The 21572-nt window shown below is 41.8% G+C and overlaps 1 protein-coding gene across 4 annotated transcripts in view; it reads left to right on the top strand.

The window, feature by feature from the left end:
* FOXN2 (forkhead box N2) overlaps window positions 1–13094 on the top strand; it is a 29694-nt gene extending 16600 nt beyond the window's left edge. For 3 of the 4 annotated variants that reach the window (XM_014877465.2, XM_088161040.1, XM_088161041.1), the window contains exons 3-6: window positions 1941–2065; window positions 5603–5667; window positions 8697–8765; window positions 9247–13094. In XM_014877465.2, coding sequence (XP_014732951.1) covers window positions 1941–2065; window positions 5603–5667; window positions 8697–8765; window positions 9247–9764 — 777 coding nt within the window. In that variant the 3' untranslated portion in view covers window positions 9765–13094. The remainder of the gene's footprint in view (window positions 1–1940; window positions 2066–5602; window positions 5668–8696; window positions 8766–9246) is intronic. The other variant, XM_088161042.1, reaches the window with a different exon arrangement.
* Window positions 13095–21572: the final 8478 nt, after the last annotated feature.

Below are 21572 nucleotides of genomic sequence, written 5' to 3'. Positions count from 1 at the left end.
TCCCCTAACACGTGACACTTGATTTCAGACCTGGCCTTTGCTAAGCAGGGGTTGCAGGCAAAGCACAGGAGCAGCCCCATCATCTCTTCAGCTCAGTGTCTACTTTTAGTAACTCCAAAGGTGGGTGGAAGTGTGATTTCACATTACACATGACCCAAAGAAGAAGTCACCCTGTTTTACTGCCTGTTGCGTTGGATCTGTCAGTATCTGGATGGCTTCAGGGTGTGCCCGGGTTCAGTTTGCTGTTGCAATATCCACCCAAAATCCTTGTGTTTTGTTGTCAGGGCAGCAAACTGGAGGAGTACCTTGCTGGGAAGATCAAAGAGGGAAGCTAACTCCCAGCAGCTGAACTGAATGAGGCATGAAGAGAAAGTGCTCACCTAAAGTAGCAGATAAACAGTGTAGAGACGTGGTTTGCTGATCAGGGGACTTCCTGCTGCTCCCTGGGGGCAAAAGCCTCCAAACTGTGAAAGGGAGGGAGAAAAAAAAAAGGCCAGTTGTGCATGGTTGGGAGAGGTGCAGGAAAAGGATCGAGGTGTTAGTCTGTCACTGAGATGATGGATAGAGCCAGTTAGGAGGATGCCCCTTATTAGTACCTAGGTGGATAAATCATCTTGCCAGCCACTATGTCTGTTTATTAATTAAAAGTAAGCTTCTCAATAAGTATCTTACAGGCTGTGCTGAGTTTTAGCATGTAAAGGTGTGTATCAGTATCAGGTTAAAATAAATAACTTGGAGAGGTGCAGGAGCTCAGAGATCTTTATTAAAGGCAGTGGCTTCAGCAACAATTGCAGAGCTGCATCTCTTTCACAGCTGGGGCTCTCCCTGGCTTGACTTTTCTCTATTGATAGCAAGATATTTTCTCAGAAAACCCCTGTGACTTAAATAGAACCACAGACTTACAGGCTTTGTAAGTCCTTTTTAGTCTAGAGTAGTCATGGAGCATCTATCCATAAATTGGTATTATTGCCCTCTGTGATTCTGGCAGGAGGAGGCCAGCTGGCCACTGTGGGCTCACTGGAGCTTCTCCGTGAAGCTTGGGTTTCTGCTCTCATATTTAGCCCCCAAAAATCCTTTAGAAGGATCTTACTGTTCAGGTGTAAAGCTGCCCCATCCTTTAGCCATGGACATTTCCATTTCTCTAGCATCTGTTTTCCCCAAAAAATCTGGTGCTGCTTTGTGCAGAGCTTTTAGCTGATCTCTCAGGTCAGTGATTATAAAGTGTCCTACCTAATTTTCTTCTTTAAGTGCAAGAACTAGCAGGCTCAAAAAAAATAGGTTCTTTATTTAGTAAATTCATGGACAAAGCTTTGAGACAAGCAAGAGGTGCTTTATCTTAAGTTTCAATATACAAAATTTAATATCAAGAATGACTGGCACATTGTTAGGTGCATCAAAAATACATTCATTAGGTTTTCAGATTTTGAAAAAGTGGGAATAATCTATTTTGTAGCTGGGCATTGAGCAAGATCCTTTTCCAGGATGGTGTAAAGTTCAATGAGTATGTGTCTGTATCTAAACCAAGGGGAAGGTGCTTGGGTTTCTTACCTAGAAACCTGTTAAAGAGAAGAATGCTGCTCAGTTTGCTGGTGCCTTGACAGGTCCTTAAACTCACAGCTGTGTTTTTGAGTGTTAAAATAAGGTTTACAGCATTTAGGGGACAAATGGGAATGGAGCTTTAGAGAAGGGGTTTTGCAGATGCTATCCCTGCACCTGCAAGATGCGTGCTTCCATAGTGTATAGTGAGGGTCTCAGGACCATTTTCTTACCTTTGGGACCATCCTCAATGGAATTGCCTGTGGATGTTATGCATCAGCTGTGCAGTGGTGTGTGCCAACGTGCAGTCATTGCACTGTGCTGCAACTTGGGGATATTAAATTAGAAAGGACTGTACCAGCCTGGTCCTGGATTTTCTAATTTGCTGTGTTTCTTTGTTGCAGGTGAATGGAAAAGGGTCGTTGTGGTGCGTTGACCCGAAATATAAACCTAATCTTGTCCAAGCACTGAAAAAACAGCCTTTTTCCTCAGCACTTGCGTTTTACACTCCCCCGGCGTCACCACCCAGGTAGGTGAAAGTTCTCATGCCAGCAGGAAGTTGCTCCAAGTAGCAGAGGGTGCTGAAGTGCTGTTACCTGCTGCCACCCGAGAGCAGAATTTGAGTGGGCCTTAGGTGAGACCAGCTGGATGAGGAGGGGAGATGTAATGAGCTCATGCTCTCCAGATAGCACATCTGGGGTGTGTTTAAGTCTCTTATTAACTTGGGAGAGTTTAAAAGAAGGAGGTCAGGGGTGTGCTGGCTGCTTTCTGGAGAGCCCAGTTTCTCCAAGAGAGCAGGCAGTCCTGGGAACTGGAGCAAAATCCTCTTCCAAGCACAGTCCATCAGGACTGTTCTAGAGTGATGCCTGGTACTGCTCTGTGGAGAAGGTGGGTGTCTTCTCCTGCAAGTCACTTCTCTGGATATAAAATGTGTCTATTCTGTGCTTTTGTCAAAAACAATCCAACTTTTCCACAGTCGGAAGTGCTGAGATGCTGCTCTGAGAGGGTTGTTTTTCTCTGGGGCTGTTTAAAAGCCTTTTGCAGCAGGGATGGAAGAGAGCCTTTGCCATAAATGCAATCTGAGGTGGGGCATGCAAGACTTCTGAAACCAGGACTTCTGAAACCTACACAGTTTAAGATTAGGCAATAGATTTTGGAGAATTTGAAGTCAAACTCATGTGTCCTGAGTAGAGGAAAAGGAGCAGCAGCTGGGTCAGCCTGTGGAGGCAGGGGGACAGAATGCAGAGCAGCATGTTGGGTGAGCTCAGTTCTGAGGAAGGCATGCAGCTGGTTTGTCTAGTTCAGGAAAGAATTTGGGTGAGATAAGGGGTAATTAAGGTGTCTGTACATTGCCCTTTGCCTTAACCTTACTGCATGGAGCTTCCTTAACAAACAAGAGGAGCTGGGGTTCCTGGGGCAGGATTTCACTGAGCAGACATTTCTCAGGGTCCAACAGTGCACTGACCTTGGGAGCTGGCACCCCTGTGCAAGCCTTAGGGGCTCAAGATTTTTGTGTCCCATGGCCTAGTCCAGTGAGGTTTGTAACCCACAAGATACAACCAATAGTCTCTGGTCTCTCTCAAACCTGAGCTGGAAGAAGCCAGGCAGAAGTACCCTGTTTTCCAGCTTTCTGTTGGAATTGGGAGCATTACTTAAATAACCCTGAAACATTTAAGTATTAAGAAATAGTAAGATTGGAAACTATGAGGTGGCTAGTGGTATTGCTTGGGGTTTATGGGAGTAAAGATTATTGAAATGACTGTAATTGGGCTCTGGAGCATAATGCTTTTACAGGCTTTAATGTATCTATGTAAGGGTATGGACTTCTGGTTTTGGCTACAACTCAAGTGAAGGTTTGGTCCTTGAAAGCTTTAATGCTCTGTCTGTGTTAGGACAGCCAGACTTTAAAATGTAGAAAATAATACAGATGGGAAGGGACCTCTGGATGTTTTCTGTCCTGCCAGAGGTGCAGAAGATTCACAGACTCAGCCTAAGGCAGTTCAGAGCCTTGACCAGTTAAGCTTTTAAAATCTCCAGGGTCTCCAGGATCAGTGCAGCTAAAGTTGTGTTAAGTGTGGTTTACTTAGCTTGGATAAATGCAACATACCGAAATTAGGTGTGAGGAAGGAGACATTTCACGTGCATGCTAAAGTACTTGGAAGAGCAGGACTTTATTTTGACGCTGTTGTTTTTGGTAACTTTTTTTTTCCCTTTACTGAAGGACTAGTCACACTTGCCAACAATTACAAGGAAATCCTGGATCTAATGAAGCCACATGGCAAAATTCCCACTGACTTCAACATGGGAAGGGTTTTGCAGGCTTGTATTTATGAATACAAGAAAATAAGAAAAAACATATTAAGATATCAAACTGCTCCCTAATGAAAGCTGGTTTATTTTCCTTCAATAATAAAAAACATTTATGTGACTTCCCATCACACACTGCAAAACAGGTTTATTTTTTTCCCCTTCCATGCTTAGATTTGATTTAAATTCTGGCCTGATTTTGGGGAAGGGCCTCCAAGGATCTGCCTTGTTGTAGAGAGAGAGGAAGCCCAGAGGTTCAGCTGGAGAGAGACTGAAATACTGTCCAAATTTATCTTCAGAGTGATCCTAAAATTCAGCTGCGACAGTCTCTGAAATTTCCTGTGGGAAGACTGGTGTTCATGATTATTTTACAGTGTGTTTCTGGGGAGTATGCCTGTCATTCAGCGTGATTTTAAAATAAAATTTAAGCTGTTGCTTTGAGCAGAAGCTTTCCAAAACTGTAATCTGTGTCTAGTGACACTGAAATTTGTATTTTCATAGATGATTGGCATCCCTGATGCATTTTATTTCTGCACAGCTTGTTCAACAAGTCGTTGTGAAGCCCCTGGCTGCATTCTGGTTCTGGTGCTACACGAATTAGAGCCCTGGGCACAGCCACAGTCCTCATCTTGCTCATACCTTATGCATGGCTTGTCTTAATCAATACCAGGCATTAATTTACTTTGGGGGAGCTTTATGTGGACATGATTTTTGAAGGATCTGAGCTTAGACAAAAGGATGATGATGTTTAGCATCTCTTTGTACAATGGATCTGAGGGCTGCAAAGCCAGCCATTTTGGGTTAGACCATTGCTTTCCTTTATTTTATTTTTTTTTTCCTCACCTATTTTTGGATCTATTCCCTTTGCACTCCGTGGCTGCTACAAGAAAAGATACAAGACAGTGAACTCTAGTTTTGCACATTTTTCCCATTCAACTGGGGTTTCTCTTGCAGGTTGGGTTTGAAAAAATTCTGTCATCACCCTTCAGATTGTTCCAGCAGCACTATAAAAGATGCACATTGCTACATTTCATGCAATTTTAATAGTGTGTACTATTTTTGTTGTAGTTACTTCTAACTGCTCACTAATATATTTATAAGAAACTGAATCATTAGGGCTGAGTGTAGCAGAAAAAAAAAACGTGAAAGCTTTAACTTGCCCTTTATTTTGTGAGGGGTTTAAGGGTATTTTGTCTGGAGCAAAGCTGGTCTGATTATGAAGAACCACCCTGGACAGCATCAACTTTAAAATTCGCAGTTGTCTTGACTTTTTTTTTTTCCTCTTCCACGGGTTTTTGCCTACTACTTTTTGTTTTTGTTAATTGCCCACCAGTGTTTGGAAAAGCAGATGATCACAACTGGTCCTTACCTGTCCCCTGAGCATCCCTGTATCAGCTAATGTTTTGTTCACGTGTAGGTTTTATGTACTAAAAAACACATACCTTTGTTTAAAATCCAGCCTTTAGGCAAGTATAGAAAATCTGTAGAAGTCAGTGACTCTTGCCAACAAGATTTTTGCTTTGTGTGTGTATTTGGAGGTTTTTTCCAAATGCTGGTGATGGCTTAAATAATGCTCCACAAAGTATGAACCAGTGCTGAGCCATCTACTGAGGGCAGCAGAAGTTGATTGCCTTCCTGTGGTGAATAGGGTTGGTTTTGTTTTTGGTCTTCTATGATCATAATATTGAGTCTGCTATGCTTTGTACAAATAATTTGCCTAATCAGGGCTTGGCTTTGAGCTGTTGAATTTCTTTTCCAGTAGGTCGTCGTCCCCTCACTACCTGACTTCGGTCCTTCAGCAGAATCATGGCCGATCTCTCAAAGGTAAACTTTGAATTTCCTTTTACTCTTCTCCCCTGGTTTTGGTCATAACCATGGACTGCAGCCCAGCTGATGTTGTCTCTGTCCCTGCTCTGAAGGGTCTGCTAGATGACAAAAAAACCCTGATGTGCTACAATGCACGTGTGTTATCTACTTGTGTATTAATTTTAAATCCACGAGGTGAATTTCAAGGTGTAATTGGGACCATCTTGTCCTGACAGCAAAATATTCAGCACATGCATCACTCCCAAATATGACCTACTTAATGAATAGTTCAGTAGAAAACGAATCTGAAAGCTGCACATCTCTTTATCAGTTTTATTGGAGACCAAGAACTGAGAACCAAAGGTAGCAAATGTTAGTGTATAAAACTTGTGGTACTAAGAGGGAGCCTAGAAAGTGTGCTGGGGGTTGCAGCATTTCTTTTGAAGGAGCCAGTTGAGCACAGCTCTTGCACCTCGCTAATAAAGCTTAATTAGACTTGTCCTAGACAAAAGTAATAATAATCTTGGTTTTCAAGTGCAGAAAAGTGAATGGTACTCAATTTTAAAAGGGTTGAATCTAACAAAATGTTGCAGAGGAATGTGGTTACAGTTCTTTCGACGGGATAGTGAAAGGCACTGCCCAAGTGGGACCTGATCAGACACCCAGCTCCCTGATTTTGCTGGCTCAGTAGGCTTAGAGGTGAGCAGGTTGCTTTTAGGTTTTTGCCACAAACCAGCAGCTTTGGTTAGGCAGCAAAGCCAAGGCTTTTTGGAGACCAAGCCGCAGCCTGGCCCACAGGTGATGATCACCATGCACCCCAGCTGGAGGTTCTGTGGTGGCATCTGGGTGGCAAGGAAACATCCCTTGGCTGGCTGGCTGCTGCAGGGCTGCTGGATCTGGGATTCTCAGGGCTTGTTGGAGAAAAAAAGAAATCCCTCTGCTTCTAAGGATTTTGCTGGTGTGTCCTGTGACAGGTTTGGAGCTTGCCAGTCTGATGTTGCCTCTTCCATTTAGCTACATCAGCGTTGCCAGAATAACGATGGGTATCTGGTGTCATTTAGTTTCTGCTTGTGGGGGAGCCTGTTCAGCATTTCTCTGGCGTTAGATGCAAGCCATTCATTTTCCTGGGGTCCCATAGGGCAACTCTTGTGCAGATGAACAGAGTTCCTTGTAATAAGGTGCTTCCTCAGCCATTCTGCTGGAGAAGTGTAAATTTGGGAAATACTGCACTGTTGAGAAGAGCAATCACAAATGAAGCTGAAGTACATTATCAGTGACACAGAGCACTGCTAAGAAGCCACTGCAGAAGTGCCTCTCCTCATTCTTTGGGAGTATTAAGGTACAGAAATACTCTTTGTAGGTAGTAATCCTGCATTGCATTAATGCCTCTGGTTGCTTGTCATTTTAACAAGGTAGTGCTTATATACCAACATCAGATGATAAAATAAAATGTCTGGGATAACAGGGAAGGAATGGGAATGTTTCACTTCCTGATTACACTAGTGGAGCAGTAATTCTTCATGCTTTATTTTTCTATTTCTTTTTGTCAGTTGGGTGTATATAACCTGTGAATTCAGGGGCTCCGTTTCTGCCAAAGAAAGCCAAAGCAGAAGGAAAAAAAATAATTGCATGAGCACAATGGGGTAGAGCCTAACATATGCTGGATTTAAAATTAAAGGCATGGAAAACAAAGGAGGAAAATGTGTACATTTTATAACCTGTGTTGGAAACAGCAGCTCAGTCCCCTTCCCATGTTGGTACAACATTCCCAAGGTGTCATAGTCTTCGAATTTCTTCTTGACCAGGGGTGAAGTTAGAGACAGTTATCAAGATAAGGAATCCACGCTGACAACTCTGCAGTCCCTCTCCTAATACTACCCTCCCCTTAAATTCAGTAATACAGTTAATGCCTGTAATGTGAGGAAGAAAACAAATGCCATAAAAAATGATATTGCTGATCTTTTGCTTTAACAGTTCCTCCCACAGTTCCAGTTCGGGAGAACTGAGAGCCTGTTCTGCTTGCTGCTGGTCCCCTCCAGGCCTGTTCTCCACTCACTGCTCATACATATGTACATACCTACCTACACCTCAGATGTGATCTTCTGCTCTCAGACACCCAGGCTCTTGTGAGAGCTCACTGTCTCTTTGTTCCTGTTTTGCCTGGTTAGTCCACCATACATATTTCTGTCCTATATAAGGAGTATTCATCATCCATTGCAGAAGTGAGCCAAAGAATGGATTGGATTTCCTCTTCTTTAAAGGGCACGAGCATGTCCTGAAACGAGTGGGAAAGGCATGCTTGTTTCTTTTCCCTTTCACCTTGTTCTGGTTAGAAATGTCACTCTCTGCCCCGTTACCTTCAAGGTGCCTTTCAGAAATGTAAGCAATCTACTCTGCAAAGGATGGCATTTTGTAACAGTGCTTCTCACTGCAGCTGACAGTGCCACAATTCACCTCAACCTTTTCTACATGCCTATTTATTATTTAGATCCCCTTGCTTCCTAGATTGAGCAGTTCAGTGCCCTTTCCCCCTGTGCAGTCTCCATTTCTTCCGTTTGACTTACTGGTGTGAAAAATTCTGCTGGAGGAGGGAGCTGTGCTCAATTAGTGCTGCCTTAATGGGCACGGCTGCTCTCAGCCTTGCACATTCACACAGCCAGGGTATGGAGCTGCTGAGGTGCTTTGCTGTGCCATGTGTCTAATCTTTCTCTCCCAACTGGTACAAACAAAAGGCAGTTGTTAAGTATAGCAACAGCATTGTCACATGAACGTCTAATTGTGTCACTGATTCTTGGCTTCAGTGAGTGCAACGTGAGAACTCAGCCTTTGAATGTCATAGTTAAGGTATGAGACTGATCTGGAACAGCACTGAGCTGTACAAGGGTCATGCTTTGTCTGAGTTTGTACGTTCCCCCATCCTTGCTCTTTGTTGTAGGCCAGTACAGGCAAATATATATATATATTTATATGTATTCTTTGTATATTTTAGAGACGTCATCTTGTCAGGCTTACCTGAGTTCTAACATTTTGCTGCTTCTGCTTCACAGAATCTGATATTGATGCTGCTACTGCAATGATGCTGTTAAATACTTCCATTCAACAAGGGATGCTGGACTGTAAGCATAAGCCATTTTACTCTTGTTTTTCTTCTCTACTCAGTAACTAAATACTTTCTGTATAAAATTTCAGGAAACAAGTATGGTCTAGTTTCCAAACAGTAAATGTAGTCAAGAAAGAATTCTGGTTTAATTATTCTTTCAGCTGGTATTGCAAGAGTTTTATTAGAAGCAGCCTTTTTTTTTTTTCTTTTCCCAGTAAATTTTGTTTTTTTTCTTTTCCCAGTTAATTTTGGTTTTTTTCTGCAAAGTTCTATCCCTGCCCTCTCTGTGCTAGATAGTAAGAAGAGTTTCTTGGCAACTTCTCTGTTCCTCTAGCTCTTAGCTGGGATTAGGTGGTCACTGTTGTCCTCTGTGGGTGACAGTAAACGGGCACATTGTGACTTTAAATGCTGGGATTCAGTTTCCCAGCCAGCTAGGCACAGTGGTGCAGGTGATCTCACTGGGGCACTTGCCTCCTGACACATCTTGTTTTTCACAGGTGAGAAACCTCAGCCTCTGAAGACACCCAAGAAGAGGAGCTACGGCAGCGCCTTCAATCCCCCCAGCTCCATAAACCTGCAGGAGAACGATTCCACGGCCACCAGCATCGATCCGAGCGAGGATCACAACTACAGTGCCAGCAGCATGGGCTCCCAGCGCTGCGCCTCCAGGTCCAGCGTGTCCTCCCTGTCCTCCCTGGACGAGGTGTACGAGTTCATCTCCAAGACCAGCCACGACGGCAGCGACGGCAGCGAGGGCTTCCACAGCGAGGTGGACACGGACGGGGACTATGAAGACGATCCTCTCGGAGACAGTGGCTATGCATCCCAACCTTGTGTGGATACCTCTAAGGAAAGTCAGCCCAGCAAGAAAGTACTCGAGGAGCTGTGCCAGGAGATCGATGAGGAGCTGAAGGAAGCAGCAGGGTCTCTGCTCCACCTTGCTGGCATCCAAACGTGCTTGAGTTCCTTAATAAGTACTGCAAAGACCCACTGTCACAAGCAAAGGAAAAAATAATATGTTTGTCAGTGTTGAATATATACATATATTTTTTTTAATTGTGGCAATACTCTTCTACTTTTGCCCTTCACAAGGGAGATCAAAGCCATAAGAGGACTCACTGCTTTTTTTTTTTTTTTTTTGGCGCAAACTATAATTTAGCCATTTATTTTTAAATCACCACCTAAAAAGAAAATACTTAATCTTCTCAAATTAGAAGATATGCATGACTTGTGAAAACCCAAAAGCATACTTCTTAATGATAATTTTAATTTTTTTTCTTTTCAATAGTTGACTTTTTTTTTTTCAGAGATACATTTGTTCAGATGCACACTGTGGATCATATTTACATCTCTGCTGGCCTCATCTGCAGAGGTGAATTTTGTTCTGTCTAAGGGCTCTGACTTCCATGTAAAGGATTAAAATTCATTTTGCAATAAGAGAATCTCTTTATAGTTCCTAGACATCCTTCAGCCAAAAAATGTTTTTTGTGGTATGTTGAACTTTATCCCTATTTTTCTTTTAAAATCAGTGGTGATTACTTACATCTTCCTGTAGATGATGCCTTTTTATTTTATTTTTTTAATTTTCTTTTCAAAAATGGGTAAGCAGTTCTGTTGGAGTGGGTTTTAACAGTACTGTACATACAAGGATGCCTTAAGTATGTTGCAGAATTGTATACAGCTATCCAAGGTCATCTTTCCTGTTGCTGAAAGGTAGCATGATGTGCCATAAACATTCTCACCAACGTGAAGCTACTGCTTCCACCAGGTGTTGGGCAAGCTGGGTGAAAATTAGGAGCAGAGCCACTTAGGAAACCAATGTCCACTGTTGAAAACAGTGCTGGGTTCAGCCAAAAGTTAACCTTTCCCTAAGGGAGTATTTTCCTGGCTATTTGAATGCCTTTCTTAGATTAGTGTGGCTTTTTTTGCCCCTTTTTTCCTTTCTTTTTTTTCTTATTTGTCAGTCTCTTCATGAATCCTGTCCTAAACTGTCTACTTCCAATGCAAACACAGCCATGCTGCTGAAGGTCTGTTGCTCTGAGGGCCCATTCCAGTGCCTCTTGAAGACAACAGTGGTGCACCTGCTGACTCAATGGCTGTTGGATCAAGTGTGAAATATTCGAGGTTCTTTGTGTTTTGGAATTTAAAGCACAAACACTAGGAGAGAAAAAAAGAAGTTGGTTTTTTTGGGGCTTTTTTATGTTTTTTTTTCTTTTTCCAATTCAATTTTAAGAATGATTTGTGTTATTTCTTGAAAGGGAAGGAAAATACTCTGCTTCATTCCTGCTTTGTGTGAGCACCTGTTAGCCTACACCTGTAACAGGGCAACGTGTGCAGGCGTGTGTGTGTGTTCCAGCTATCACAAGTGCTGCACTAGCCAATTAGATTTGATATTGGATGTGTTAGTGATGGGTAGCAGGGGTAAAACTCACCATTAAAAGGAAAACTAAGTACCAACGCAGTCTTTCTTAGGATTTCAGGAGCTGAAGATATGAATGCTTGGTGGAACTGCTTCTTCTTGCTCATGGGTTGCTTTTGAACTCTCATGTAAAACTGCAAAGGCTTGTGTCAATGTGAAAAGGAGGATTCAGACACACAGAAATACTGTGAGCAGCCTGAGGTTTTGCTCAGTGCCATGATTTCAGTTTCACACTGTTGAAGAGGGGTGCTGCCTGGCTCCTGCTGAAGTGGTTGCAGCTTTCTGTAGCTTCCAGTGAAAGCTGTATCAAGATCCAGGTATTGTGGAAACTGTGTTCATAGTCAGCTCCATGGTTTGATTTGGTTCTGAATTTTTTTTTGCCTCAGATAAAATTTGAGGAGGTTAATACTTATTGGGAGTGTGTCTGTGCTGCTGTTAACCCTGAAGTTGGTGACAATGACGTCAGCACATCTGAAGGATTGGGATGCTAACAATGCATTTAATCACCTTATGCAATGACCAGTGAGAACCAGTTAGTAGCCAGCAGTGAGCAGTGAGAGCTGCATCCCATCCATCCTTACAGCTGGGAGAACTGGAACTGTGGAAGGGGGGAGCAGTTGCAGCCTTTCCCTGGGACACAGAGCGGTGCAGCGGGGCCGTGCTCTTCCTGCTCTTCCTGCTTTGCTGTCTTCCCTCTCTGCTTCCAAAGGGGAAGGCAGATGAGCTGTGCCCCTGCCCTGTCCCACCATGTTGTCCCAGACCTCTGCCTGCACGTTTGGCAGCAAAGACCGACAGCTGAGTTGTGGAACACCTCTCTTGGCAGTGGGAGAAGAGCTGCCCTTCCTTTCTCTTACATATCTGTTTGGTTCGGGTTTGTTTGCCACCTCAGTTAGAGACCCTGCTGTATATAGTATAAATGGAGTATAATTAAAAGTTATTTTGATTGTTGGGCTTTGGGTTTTTTTTAGTGACATATGTAAAATGTTGATGCCAATGGTTGACTTGGATACATTTTGGCAAGAAAAGTATTAATGAACCACATTCAGTTCTTTAAATGCAGTGAAGAAGTGTATGAGGCCTGTGTTCATGGGAGGTTGCTCTGTTCAGGGTAAATCTGATGTGATTACTGTACAAACCTATACTGGCTTTTCAGATTCCAATCCTAAATTACTGATCTGCAGAAGTCACATCAAATGTTTTTAAATCCAACTGTAAAATGGAAGTTGTGTGGTTTGCAACTTTTCGTCAGCCTGAAAAGTACAAGCTTTAATTAAAGCAAAGTATACTCATACACGTTAATAATGGTGTGGTCAAAATATTTATTGAAAAGAAAAGGTAGACTATTTTAAATGTTGCACCTGCTATTTTATCTTAAAGCACATTCTTCACACCTAACTGCCAGTGCCATTATCAAGTCTGTTTTGTAAATGTACATTTCTTCAAACTAAAAAGTGCATAATTAAAAGTATTATGTTACTGCCATATAGTGATATAAAACATTTTATAATTGCCAATTCATTGTAACTATTATTTATTTAAAAGTGAATTGTAAGAATGCTTTCTGATCAAATGAACCAGAGTTGTTTTTAAACCATTCCCGTTAGCTTGTTTCTAATGTAGCATAAGCAATGTCCTTGGGTTTGTTTAGAATAATTCTGCCAGTAGGTGACCAATTCTAACCCTTTTTCCTCTGGTTTAGTCCTTTACCCGTTTTGAAGACGATTTACAAAAGTTTAGTTTTTTGTATGCTAATCTCTGTTAATTAAAATGTTTATAAATTTTATTTTTACCAAAGAGATGCAATTCATTATGACAAAATATTGCAGAATAAACTTTGTTTTATAACATTTGTGACTTTTCTGCCCACATTTTTCATTCAGATGATCAAAGGGGCTTTTCTAAAATAAACAGCATTGCAAACAGAAAGCGCTGTGTTCTCTTTTTGTCTGCAGGCCCTGGCTCTGGTCTCGGATGGTGCTGATTATTCCACCTTCCCATTTAAACTTCTTTCACAAGACTGAACTACTGTAAAAAGCCTGATATGTGGTTCATTGTGGATTGGTTAAGATACTTGTATGCATATGGAAGTCATCCGTGAAATACTTACCAGTTCGTAGCAGGATTTGCTTAAACCTTGATCCATAGCTGGCCCCTAATGTTTGAAGAGCATCTAAATAAGGCCAAGGTTTCACCCTTTAACCTGGAACCTAAGGAATGTTTCGACATCTTGGAAATTGCTGAAACACCACTGCCTAACTTCTGCCCTCCTGTGCAAAGCACTTGTTTAAACAGAAGTAACTCGAATCTTTTGCAAATGAAATATCTGTGATCATTAGCTGTTCTATACCTGTGTTGCTATGGCCAAATTGCATGGATGAGACTCAAATATCAACAGCCTAGTACAGGACAGGTAATTTTAAAAATGAGCCCCTAGATAAAGCAGCATAGGTCTTGCGTGGGTTTTTTTTCAGTGTTTACTGTCTCTAGATAATGATTTATGATGTCTGTTGGTTCTTTATGCAGAATGCCTTATGGACAGCACACAGGTGAGAACAATCCCTCTTACTTGCAGGAATAATATTCCCCATCCTATTTAATACCTCAGCTTTAATACTAGCTGCTCCTGGTCCAGCTTTTCTCTCAAATGCACACACATGGTATGTGCCCTTCCAGGGCCTGAGAGGCAGAAGCACCAGAGGAGGAAAACAAGATGTGACATTATGTTTATCTCCATTAAAAGCAGACATTGGTCCATCTCTTTTCTTTTTATTTGTTTAATCCACTGGTATTGCTGAGTTCAAGCTTGCTCTCTAGGATCTGATGACAATACAACTTTTCTCAGTACTTCAAGTGATAACAGTAGATTTTAACAAAGACTTGTTTTATTGCCATATCTAACAAAATATAAAACACAATACAGAATATATGTGCACTATTAATATATTTGATTTAGTGTTCATTTTAATAAACTATTAAGAGAACAACTGCTCTAATTAGTTTGGACAAAATTACAGCCATGTATCATATGTTAATGATACCTTTCTAATTGTTATTCACTATATTATTCTGAGAACCTTGAGCTCGTTGTTAAATTTCCCAGGAGTGTTTTCCTCTGTTATGACTTTGGAAATTATCCTCTGTATGGAGCCACAACTCTCAAAATAAAGCATTAACTGAAGCAATTATGCACTTATACCAGCTGTATTTTAAGGACAGTTATTGAAGAAATACCTAATAGATTAGATATATTTGGAAAAAATGGTTGTCTAAATTTGACACAGACTATGGTTATTCTTTCACAGGTTTTGAGGTTACAGGTACCTGTAAGTGTTCTTATTTTGAGTAGTGTGAGTGAATACATGTAGCTTAGAGATAATTACATAGTAGTCCAGCAGTGCTGTTACTGCGAACTTTTCCAGCATATTTAGCCATAAAAGTCTTCCCTATTTTTACCTATGAGGGTGGTTCTCACATCTGGGAAGGTGAAGCAATATCACCTCTGCTTGAATTTTCAATCTTCAAATTGGTTGGGTTTTTTTTCCTTCCCTTTCCTCCAGAAAGCTCCCCTGAAAGCTGCCTGCTCTTACCCTTGTAAACTCCTTAGAGCTGACATAAAATTACTACCTACCCTCTGCCAGGGTTCGTTTAAACAGCTCTTCGTTAAACAGCGGTGTGTTTATTTTCCTGTTGCATCAGTACAAAAGCAATCATTTCTCTCCTTAGACCCCTGACTTGTTAAACAAACCAGAATTATTTGTTTTCCATTTGGAAGACATGATCTTCATTCCTTTTAACCACTTTTCTGTACCTCAGTTCCAGACTGAAGTCAGCCTGCTGGCACGTGCATGAAAAGAGTGAAAACCACTCTTCCAGAGTGCTTTTTTGTGAAACCTGGCCTTAATATTTGCTTGCTTTTGCAGCACTCTTGCCTGCATGGCCTTCACCTGCTCACATGCAGTTGACTAATCCTATTATCAACTAATATGTCCCTATCTTTGTTCCCCTCCATCACTGCCAAGTGGTGAGGTCACAATCAGCAGGAAATTTGGTAGTTCATGACCTGGAAGTTGATTTAATGAGATCTGTCATGACCTTTGTGATCCCTCCTAGTGACCTTCCTGCTCACCAGGAACAACTTTTTGGCACAGCCTGCCCAAAATAAAGAAAGAAGGACCCATCTGTGCTCTTTCAATGTTCAGAGAAGACATCCAGTGTCCTGAATCTAGGTATGTCTTATCTGCGTGTTGCTTTTATGCTGGTTTCCATAATCTCTATTTCCTTGATATTTTGACTATCCAGGCCCTAATGGGCATTGTACTAGGTTGGACTGAATGGATTTCTGTATCCCTTCCAGAAGTGCTGACAGCAGCTCAGAATCTGAGTATTTTCATACTTAGAAATGCAGGATGGTTCCTATCAGACTAACCTCAGATGTTCTGAAGTGCTTGTGTGCTTTAGAGTTTCTAGGCAGGTATTCAGAAAAATCTCGGTAGGTGTCTGTACCAACCTTAACACAGCAGCCCTTTGAAAAACAGGTTTTGTGCCTCAAGGGCTTTTTTTATTTTTATTTAATTAACTTGGTATCTTGGTTCCTTACTAAAATTCAGTAGGTTTCCAGTTGTTACAAGTGCTAAAATTAGCTCAGCGAACTGAATTTTCAGTTATTTTCAGTAAGGGTACATTTTATTCTCTCTCACTGGCTTTGTGCGTGTTTTCTAAACTGCTGGTGGCGGTTTCCATGCTCTGAATAAGTCAGGCCTCCACAAATAGCAGGCATTTTTCTTTTCTTTTGGCTCTGAGTAATTTAAAAGATGAAAACTCCACCTGTTGAGTTTGGCTGTGATGTGCTGGCCGACAGGTCCCGCTGTTCTGCGCAGGCTCTTCCCTGGGTCAGGTGAGGTGTGGGCAGAGCTGAGCTATTCCAAAAGAGAAGATGTTTCCTTAAATCCCTGGGTATTAACTCGAGTGCAGTCGTGTTGGCTGCTACCTTAAAATATGATGTCACCTTGCCCCAATCACAGCCCATTTTCTGTGAGCGCGATGTGATCTCCCCAGAGAAGCATCCTCTGAGTGACAGCAGCATCCCGTGCGGCCGTTGCTAAGCGACAAGATTCGGCTTTCAGCAGGATCTAATTTTAAAGTATTTAACCCTAGATCTGTCAAGGTTCATTATTTCCAGTGTGCTGGGTAATCCCTACTTGTTGGTGCCCAACTTCACAAATGCCCTGCTCCTTATAGTGGTGCTGTTTTATTTATCACAGTTAATGTCTCAGAATGATGAGAAGCAAAAATGCCCCAGGTAGAGCAAGATACCAAATTTCATGTTAGCTCTGATCTATCCACAGAAATATGGGACACAATTAGAGGTGAAAATCCTGCATTGTTGTTCCGGGAATCTTCCTTTCTTGGCTGGCCTGTGCAAGTGGCTCATCACTGCTTTCCTTCTAAGAAATGCTGGATTTCAAGAGAATGAATGCTGGTGGCAATAATAATTAAGCTTCAATTTTTAGTAATATTGTGTGTCCTCTTGTTTCTTGCTGTATTTCATTTAGGTTAAAAAGCTTGTCATCTTACCTAAAGGCATTTGAAATAAAGTTATGTAATTTTAAAATTTAAGGGGGTTTTAATACTGGAAAACTTTAATTATTTTAAATCATTACAGATAACGATGAAGTTCTACAGAGAATTTCTGTTGGTGTTTTTTGTGGGGGTTGTTTGGTGTGGTTTTTTTTTTTTTTTTTTCATAGTTATCTGCATTTTATTTCTTTCTAAAATGTAGAGGCCTGGAATGCTACTCTTTGAGTAATTACTACACTCCCCTGTAAGTGCACTCAAGTTCACTGCTACCTTCTTAATGTGATGTCTCACTCAGCTGAGATAATGCTGCTGTAACTGGTCAGTATCATAACAACAAAAGAAAACTGCACAAGTCCTTCCTCCCCCCAAATGCAATAAAATTTTAAAAAATTAGATTATTAATATTTTAAATGCTAATATTGTTCATGTCAGCCTCATAATCCTACCTATGATTCTTCCTCCTCCCGTTGTTAGCATTTAAAACTGACACCATGTTGCTCCTTGTGCTGTCTCTTCTTCCCAGTTCATACTAAGCTGCAAAGACAAAGCTGTCCCTGCCAAGGCACTTTTTTCAGCAGTCGATTTGGTGGGGATACTCTCCTGTTGCCTTTTAATCCTCCCTTCCACCGCTCCAAGTTCCCATTCCCATCGCTGGGCTCATGCTGTCCAAAAAACTGTTTATGGCTTTCTCCTCTAACATAGTGTGTTGTGCCTTCTCCCTGTGCTGTCAGTGAGGAGCCCTGCCCCTTGTCTCCTCCATCCTTCTTCTTTTTCCATCCCAGTCTTTACACATCAAAGACCTGGCTTTAGCTCATTCCAAAAGTCCCAACTATTCCCAGAGGCACCACGATCCTTTAAAAAAAAATAATAATAATAATAAAAAATAGATCATTAATAAGAATAGTTCTGATTAAAATGTTCCCCAGCAAACTCCTGGTAGACCTCCCAGCTCTCTCCTTTTTCTGCTCATGTGTCTGTCTCTGGAGAGAAAACAAACCCACGACATCTTTGCTGCAGTAACAGCTCCAGGTTTGTGGATGTTCCTTGCAGGGGTAAGTCAGGACTTCTTTCCAAGGCTTGCAGATCTGTATCACAATGGGGTACATGAGAGAGCATCCACTTCTCACTCCATAATCTTCACATTGCTCCTCCTCCATTATTTCTTTCTCTATTAAATCAGGCAATTTATCTCTTGGGATTTAATGTATATGCTTTTATTTTTCTTTCTCCAGCAAACATGCAAGACTCTGGAATCTCAGTGTGGGCAGTTCTAGCCAGGCTGAGGTTTCTCAGCTATGGCCCCTGCAAGTGTGAAGAAATGCAAGAAATGAGGCTTTAGAAGATGTAAAGGCCTTCAACAAAAGATAGCAGAGCTAGGGAAGAAGTTTCATTTCCCTGGAGAAGGGGAATTCCACATTAAAAAAAAAAAAAGTAAAAAACCCCCAACTTTTTGAGCTAAGTTCTGCTGTTTTATGGAGCGAGTATCAGTAAGGATTTGCTGTGGAGGGACAGCAGTTTCTGCTGTTGCACCCAGGGCTGGTATGTGTTGTACCCACATAGAACGTGAGCTGCAAAGTTCAACTCTGACTTATCACAGGCAGCTGCCTGCTCAGTTTTTCCATCTTCTTGTCCTCAGCAATTTCTTTCTGTACAAAGGCACCGCTCCCCTGGCCATGTACACACCCTATAGATGACTCAAGCTATTTAACCTATGGGCTGGGAAGGGACTTGGGAGAGAGAGAGAGAGAGACAGAGAGACTTGTTCTCATTTATATTTTTCAATGCTATGGAAACACTGAAATTAGGATAATGAAATAATGAATAGAATAATAATTAAACTGGTCCACGAGGCGCATTATCTGTACATATATATATATATATCTTTTGGGGGGCTTTTTTGCTACTTGCCTTTTTTTTTATCAGAGCAATCAGATTTTTATGAGGTGAAAGGTTATTTGTAACAAGCAATTTGTTACAGTCACCATGAGAAATAACGAGCGTGCATTGTGAGCACACATCCTGCTGTTCAGACTTGCGGTTGCTACGATAACAGAAACAAAACACCAGTTTCGGGTGTTCGCAGCTTCCGAGGATGTGGTTTATGCGCTGCTTGTGATAGTCTGATGACTGAAGATGGCTCTCTTCCAGTAATTTTTGAATTTTTTCTGTCTCTTAGAAACCCTTTTGTTGTGAGTACTTGTGAGGAGATATGTGATGACAATTAAGTTTATTTTCCCAAAGCACAGAAAACATCCTCGATAATTTGAAATACGTTCTTTGTTTATTTTTTTGCCTGCACCTATTCCCGGGGTCTGTGAGTACAAGTTCTGACTAATCAGACCACGGGGAAGACACGATTTGAGCAGTAAGGGAGGACAAATGAGCTTGAAAAGAGGATGTTTTTGAAACAATCACTGTAATTCTTAAATAAATTAGTTGTCTTGAGACAGCACCTAGAATTCAACACTCGTACCAGCTGCTGAGGACAGACACAAGAGAAGGACAGCCTCTGTAAGTAACACTGTCTGTCCTGTGCTATCTGTTCTGCCCCATGCAAACAAAAATGTCATGAGTGTTGGGAGGGATTCCTTTGCTCCACACGTCACGTTTGAGCTTGCATGAAGCTCTGCTGCCATAACCTGTACTTATATTCCCGTGGGTGTGCTGCAGAAGGCAGTATTTTAGGGGTCCTGTGGCCACCGCCCCACACTGCTTGGCATTCCACTCCCATGAGCTCTCTCACTCCGAACTTCTGACAAGAGGAACAGTCCCTTGCAATTACTGAGTCAGTGCTGTGGAAGGCTCATGACACCACGCTGCGGTGACACGTCTCTGGGCTGCAGTGCTGGGACAACCTTGCTCTCCAGGGAGAGCTGAGAATTAAGGATGTGCTTGCAAGGAAACTGAACAATGAAGACATTTTTTTCACAGCTGATGTTTGGGGAAGTAGCACTTGCAGCTGCCACGGCAAATCAAAAGGATGAATCTGAGAATTCCCTCTGAGAGAGTGAAAAAAATCCCGATCAACAAACAAGTTAACTTTTGTCACCCATATTTTTGGGGAAATCTGCTGAAGCTGTTTGCCAAGAACCACCATGGGATAACTGATAAATTACAACGTTGTATATTCCTGACATTATAGGGATTCTGGGATCCATGAGAAACTGGGCAAGAAACAGTACCACTTTAAAACACAAGAGGCTGGCTTGATGCTTAAATACACTGAAGAAGGGCAGTTCTGATGAGCCTAAAAATCCTGCAGCCAGCTCTCAGCCTAAAAGCAGTAAAAGTATCCAGCTTTTATTTGTTCCTTTCACTTGTTTCAAGCAATTGGAGTGGCCTCCTATGATAAATGATAAAATGTACACTTGGGCCTTGCTGCTCTGAGTGGATGGAGGTGAATAAATTCTGTGCTCTTCCACTCCGAGTGCTTGCTGCCCAGACAGGAACACTGCTGTTGTCAGTGGGGAAGCAATTCATTCTGCTACAACTAGGCACTGTAATTCCCTGAGCTCTGTTTCCCAGCTTTCAGCTGTGAAACCTCTCTGCCAGCACTCACTGCACCAGAGAGAAGGGGAAAACTGCGCCACAAAAGCATCTTTGAAGGCAACACAAACCCGGGAAAGTGTGTTCAAAGTATTTCAGTGTAACATTTCAATGAAAGACACATCCTAGAAAATGCAAACCTAAAAGTACAGGTTGGAGTCAAATGTAAAGGCTTTAAATAATTTTCCTATACAAAATTTACTGCACTGACGTATAAGGATCTACCATGGAAGGCATGCTGCTCTTAACCCTGATGTGCAGCAATTGCAAACCCCATTTGCTTCACTAGAGAACTTCTGTAGGGGATGCAAAATGGAGTGGAAAGAGAAGTGTATCTGCTCTAATAGTTAAAAAATAGAACTTCCTTATTTCTTATTCCAGGATTGCTGTTTAAGCTCTTCTGGTCAAGCAGAACAGCAGCAAGATCATTTGGATGAATGATGACAGTGTGTGTTTTGCCTATCTCCCCTTTCATACTTCCTAAAAATGCACAGTACTCTTGTTGGCAATAGGGATCAGCAACATGTCCTCCAACATTAAGACTTCCTGTGGAGACACAAACATGTTTACTAATCTGGCCCCGGTGTCATATTTAGGCTTTGCCAACTCCACTACTGTGATAAGCAAAAGAACAGCACACACACACACACACCATCAAAGCCTCAAGACTAAGGAAAAAATTAGCTTCCATTATGGGCACCTTCCACTCCTACTTAAGGGGAACAAAGACAAAAGGAGGTAACAAAACAATTATATATCACCTCTAGCATTACCCACTACTGAGGAACAGCTATGAGGACACCATGCTGAAATCAAGTAGAAAAAATGATACCATGGAAATGGAACAAAAATAATAGTTTGCTGCTACATCTCTGTCCTACACCAGGAGGCCTTTAACCTGCAAATTGGCAGATGGTCAGCATATACTGGTGAAGTCTCATCACATTTTTACCTTATTACTCTTTTCCTTACACATCTGTTTCCTGTCATGTTCAGAAACAAAATTCTGCATTGGCTGAGTATCTAGCAGGACCAAATACACCTTTTGTGATGATTTCAGTTTCTGCTTGAAGTGTGCTGGTGGTATATACACGTTTAAATGTTTGGCCAGTCTGAGGATAAAGAAACAAATAGCAGATAAGTAGCAGAGCAGTCTCTATAGGATGTATGAATGCTGGAGAAGCTCAAAGGTGGCTCTGAAACAGAGACCTACATCCTGGAAAGAAGAGAGCAGAGAAGGGCCCCCCAGGGAAACACTGGGTGCAGATACCCAGAATCACA

Source organism: Sturnus vulgaris, chromosome 3 (genome assembly GCF_052056855.1).
Source record: "Sturnus vulgaris isolate bStuVul1 chromosome 3, bStuVul1.hap1, whole genome shotgun sequence".
In the NCBI taxonomy this organism is placed as follows: Eukaryota; Metazoa; Chordata; class Aves; order Passeriformes; family Sturnidae; genus Sturnus; species Sturnus vulgaris.
The sequence above is the reverse complement of the archived record's forward strand: the minus strand, read 5'-3'. Positions and strand labels throughout refer to the sequence as shown.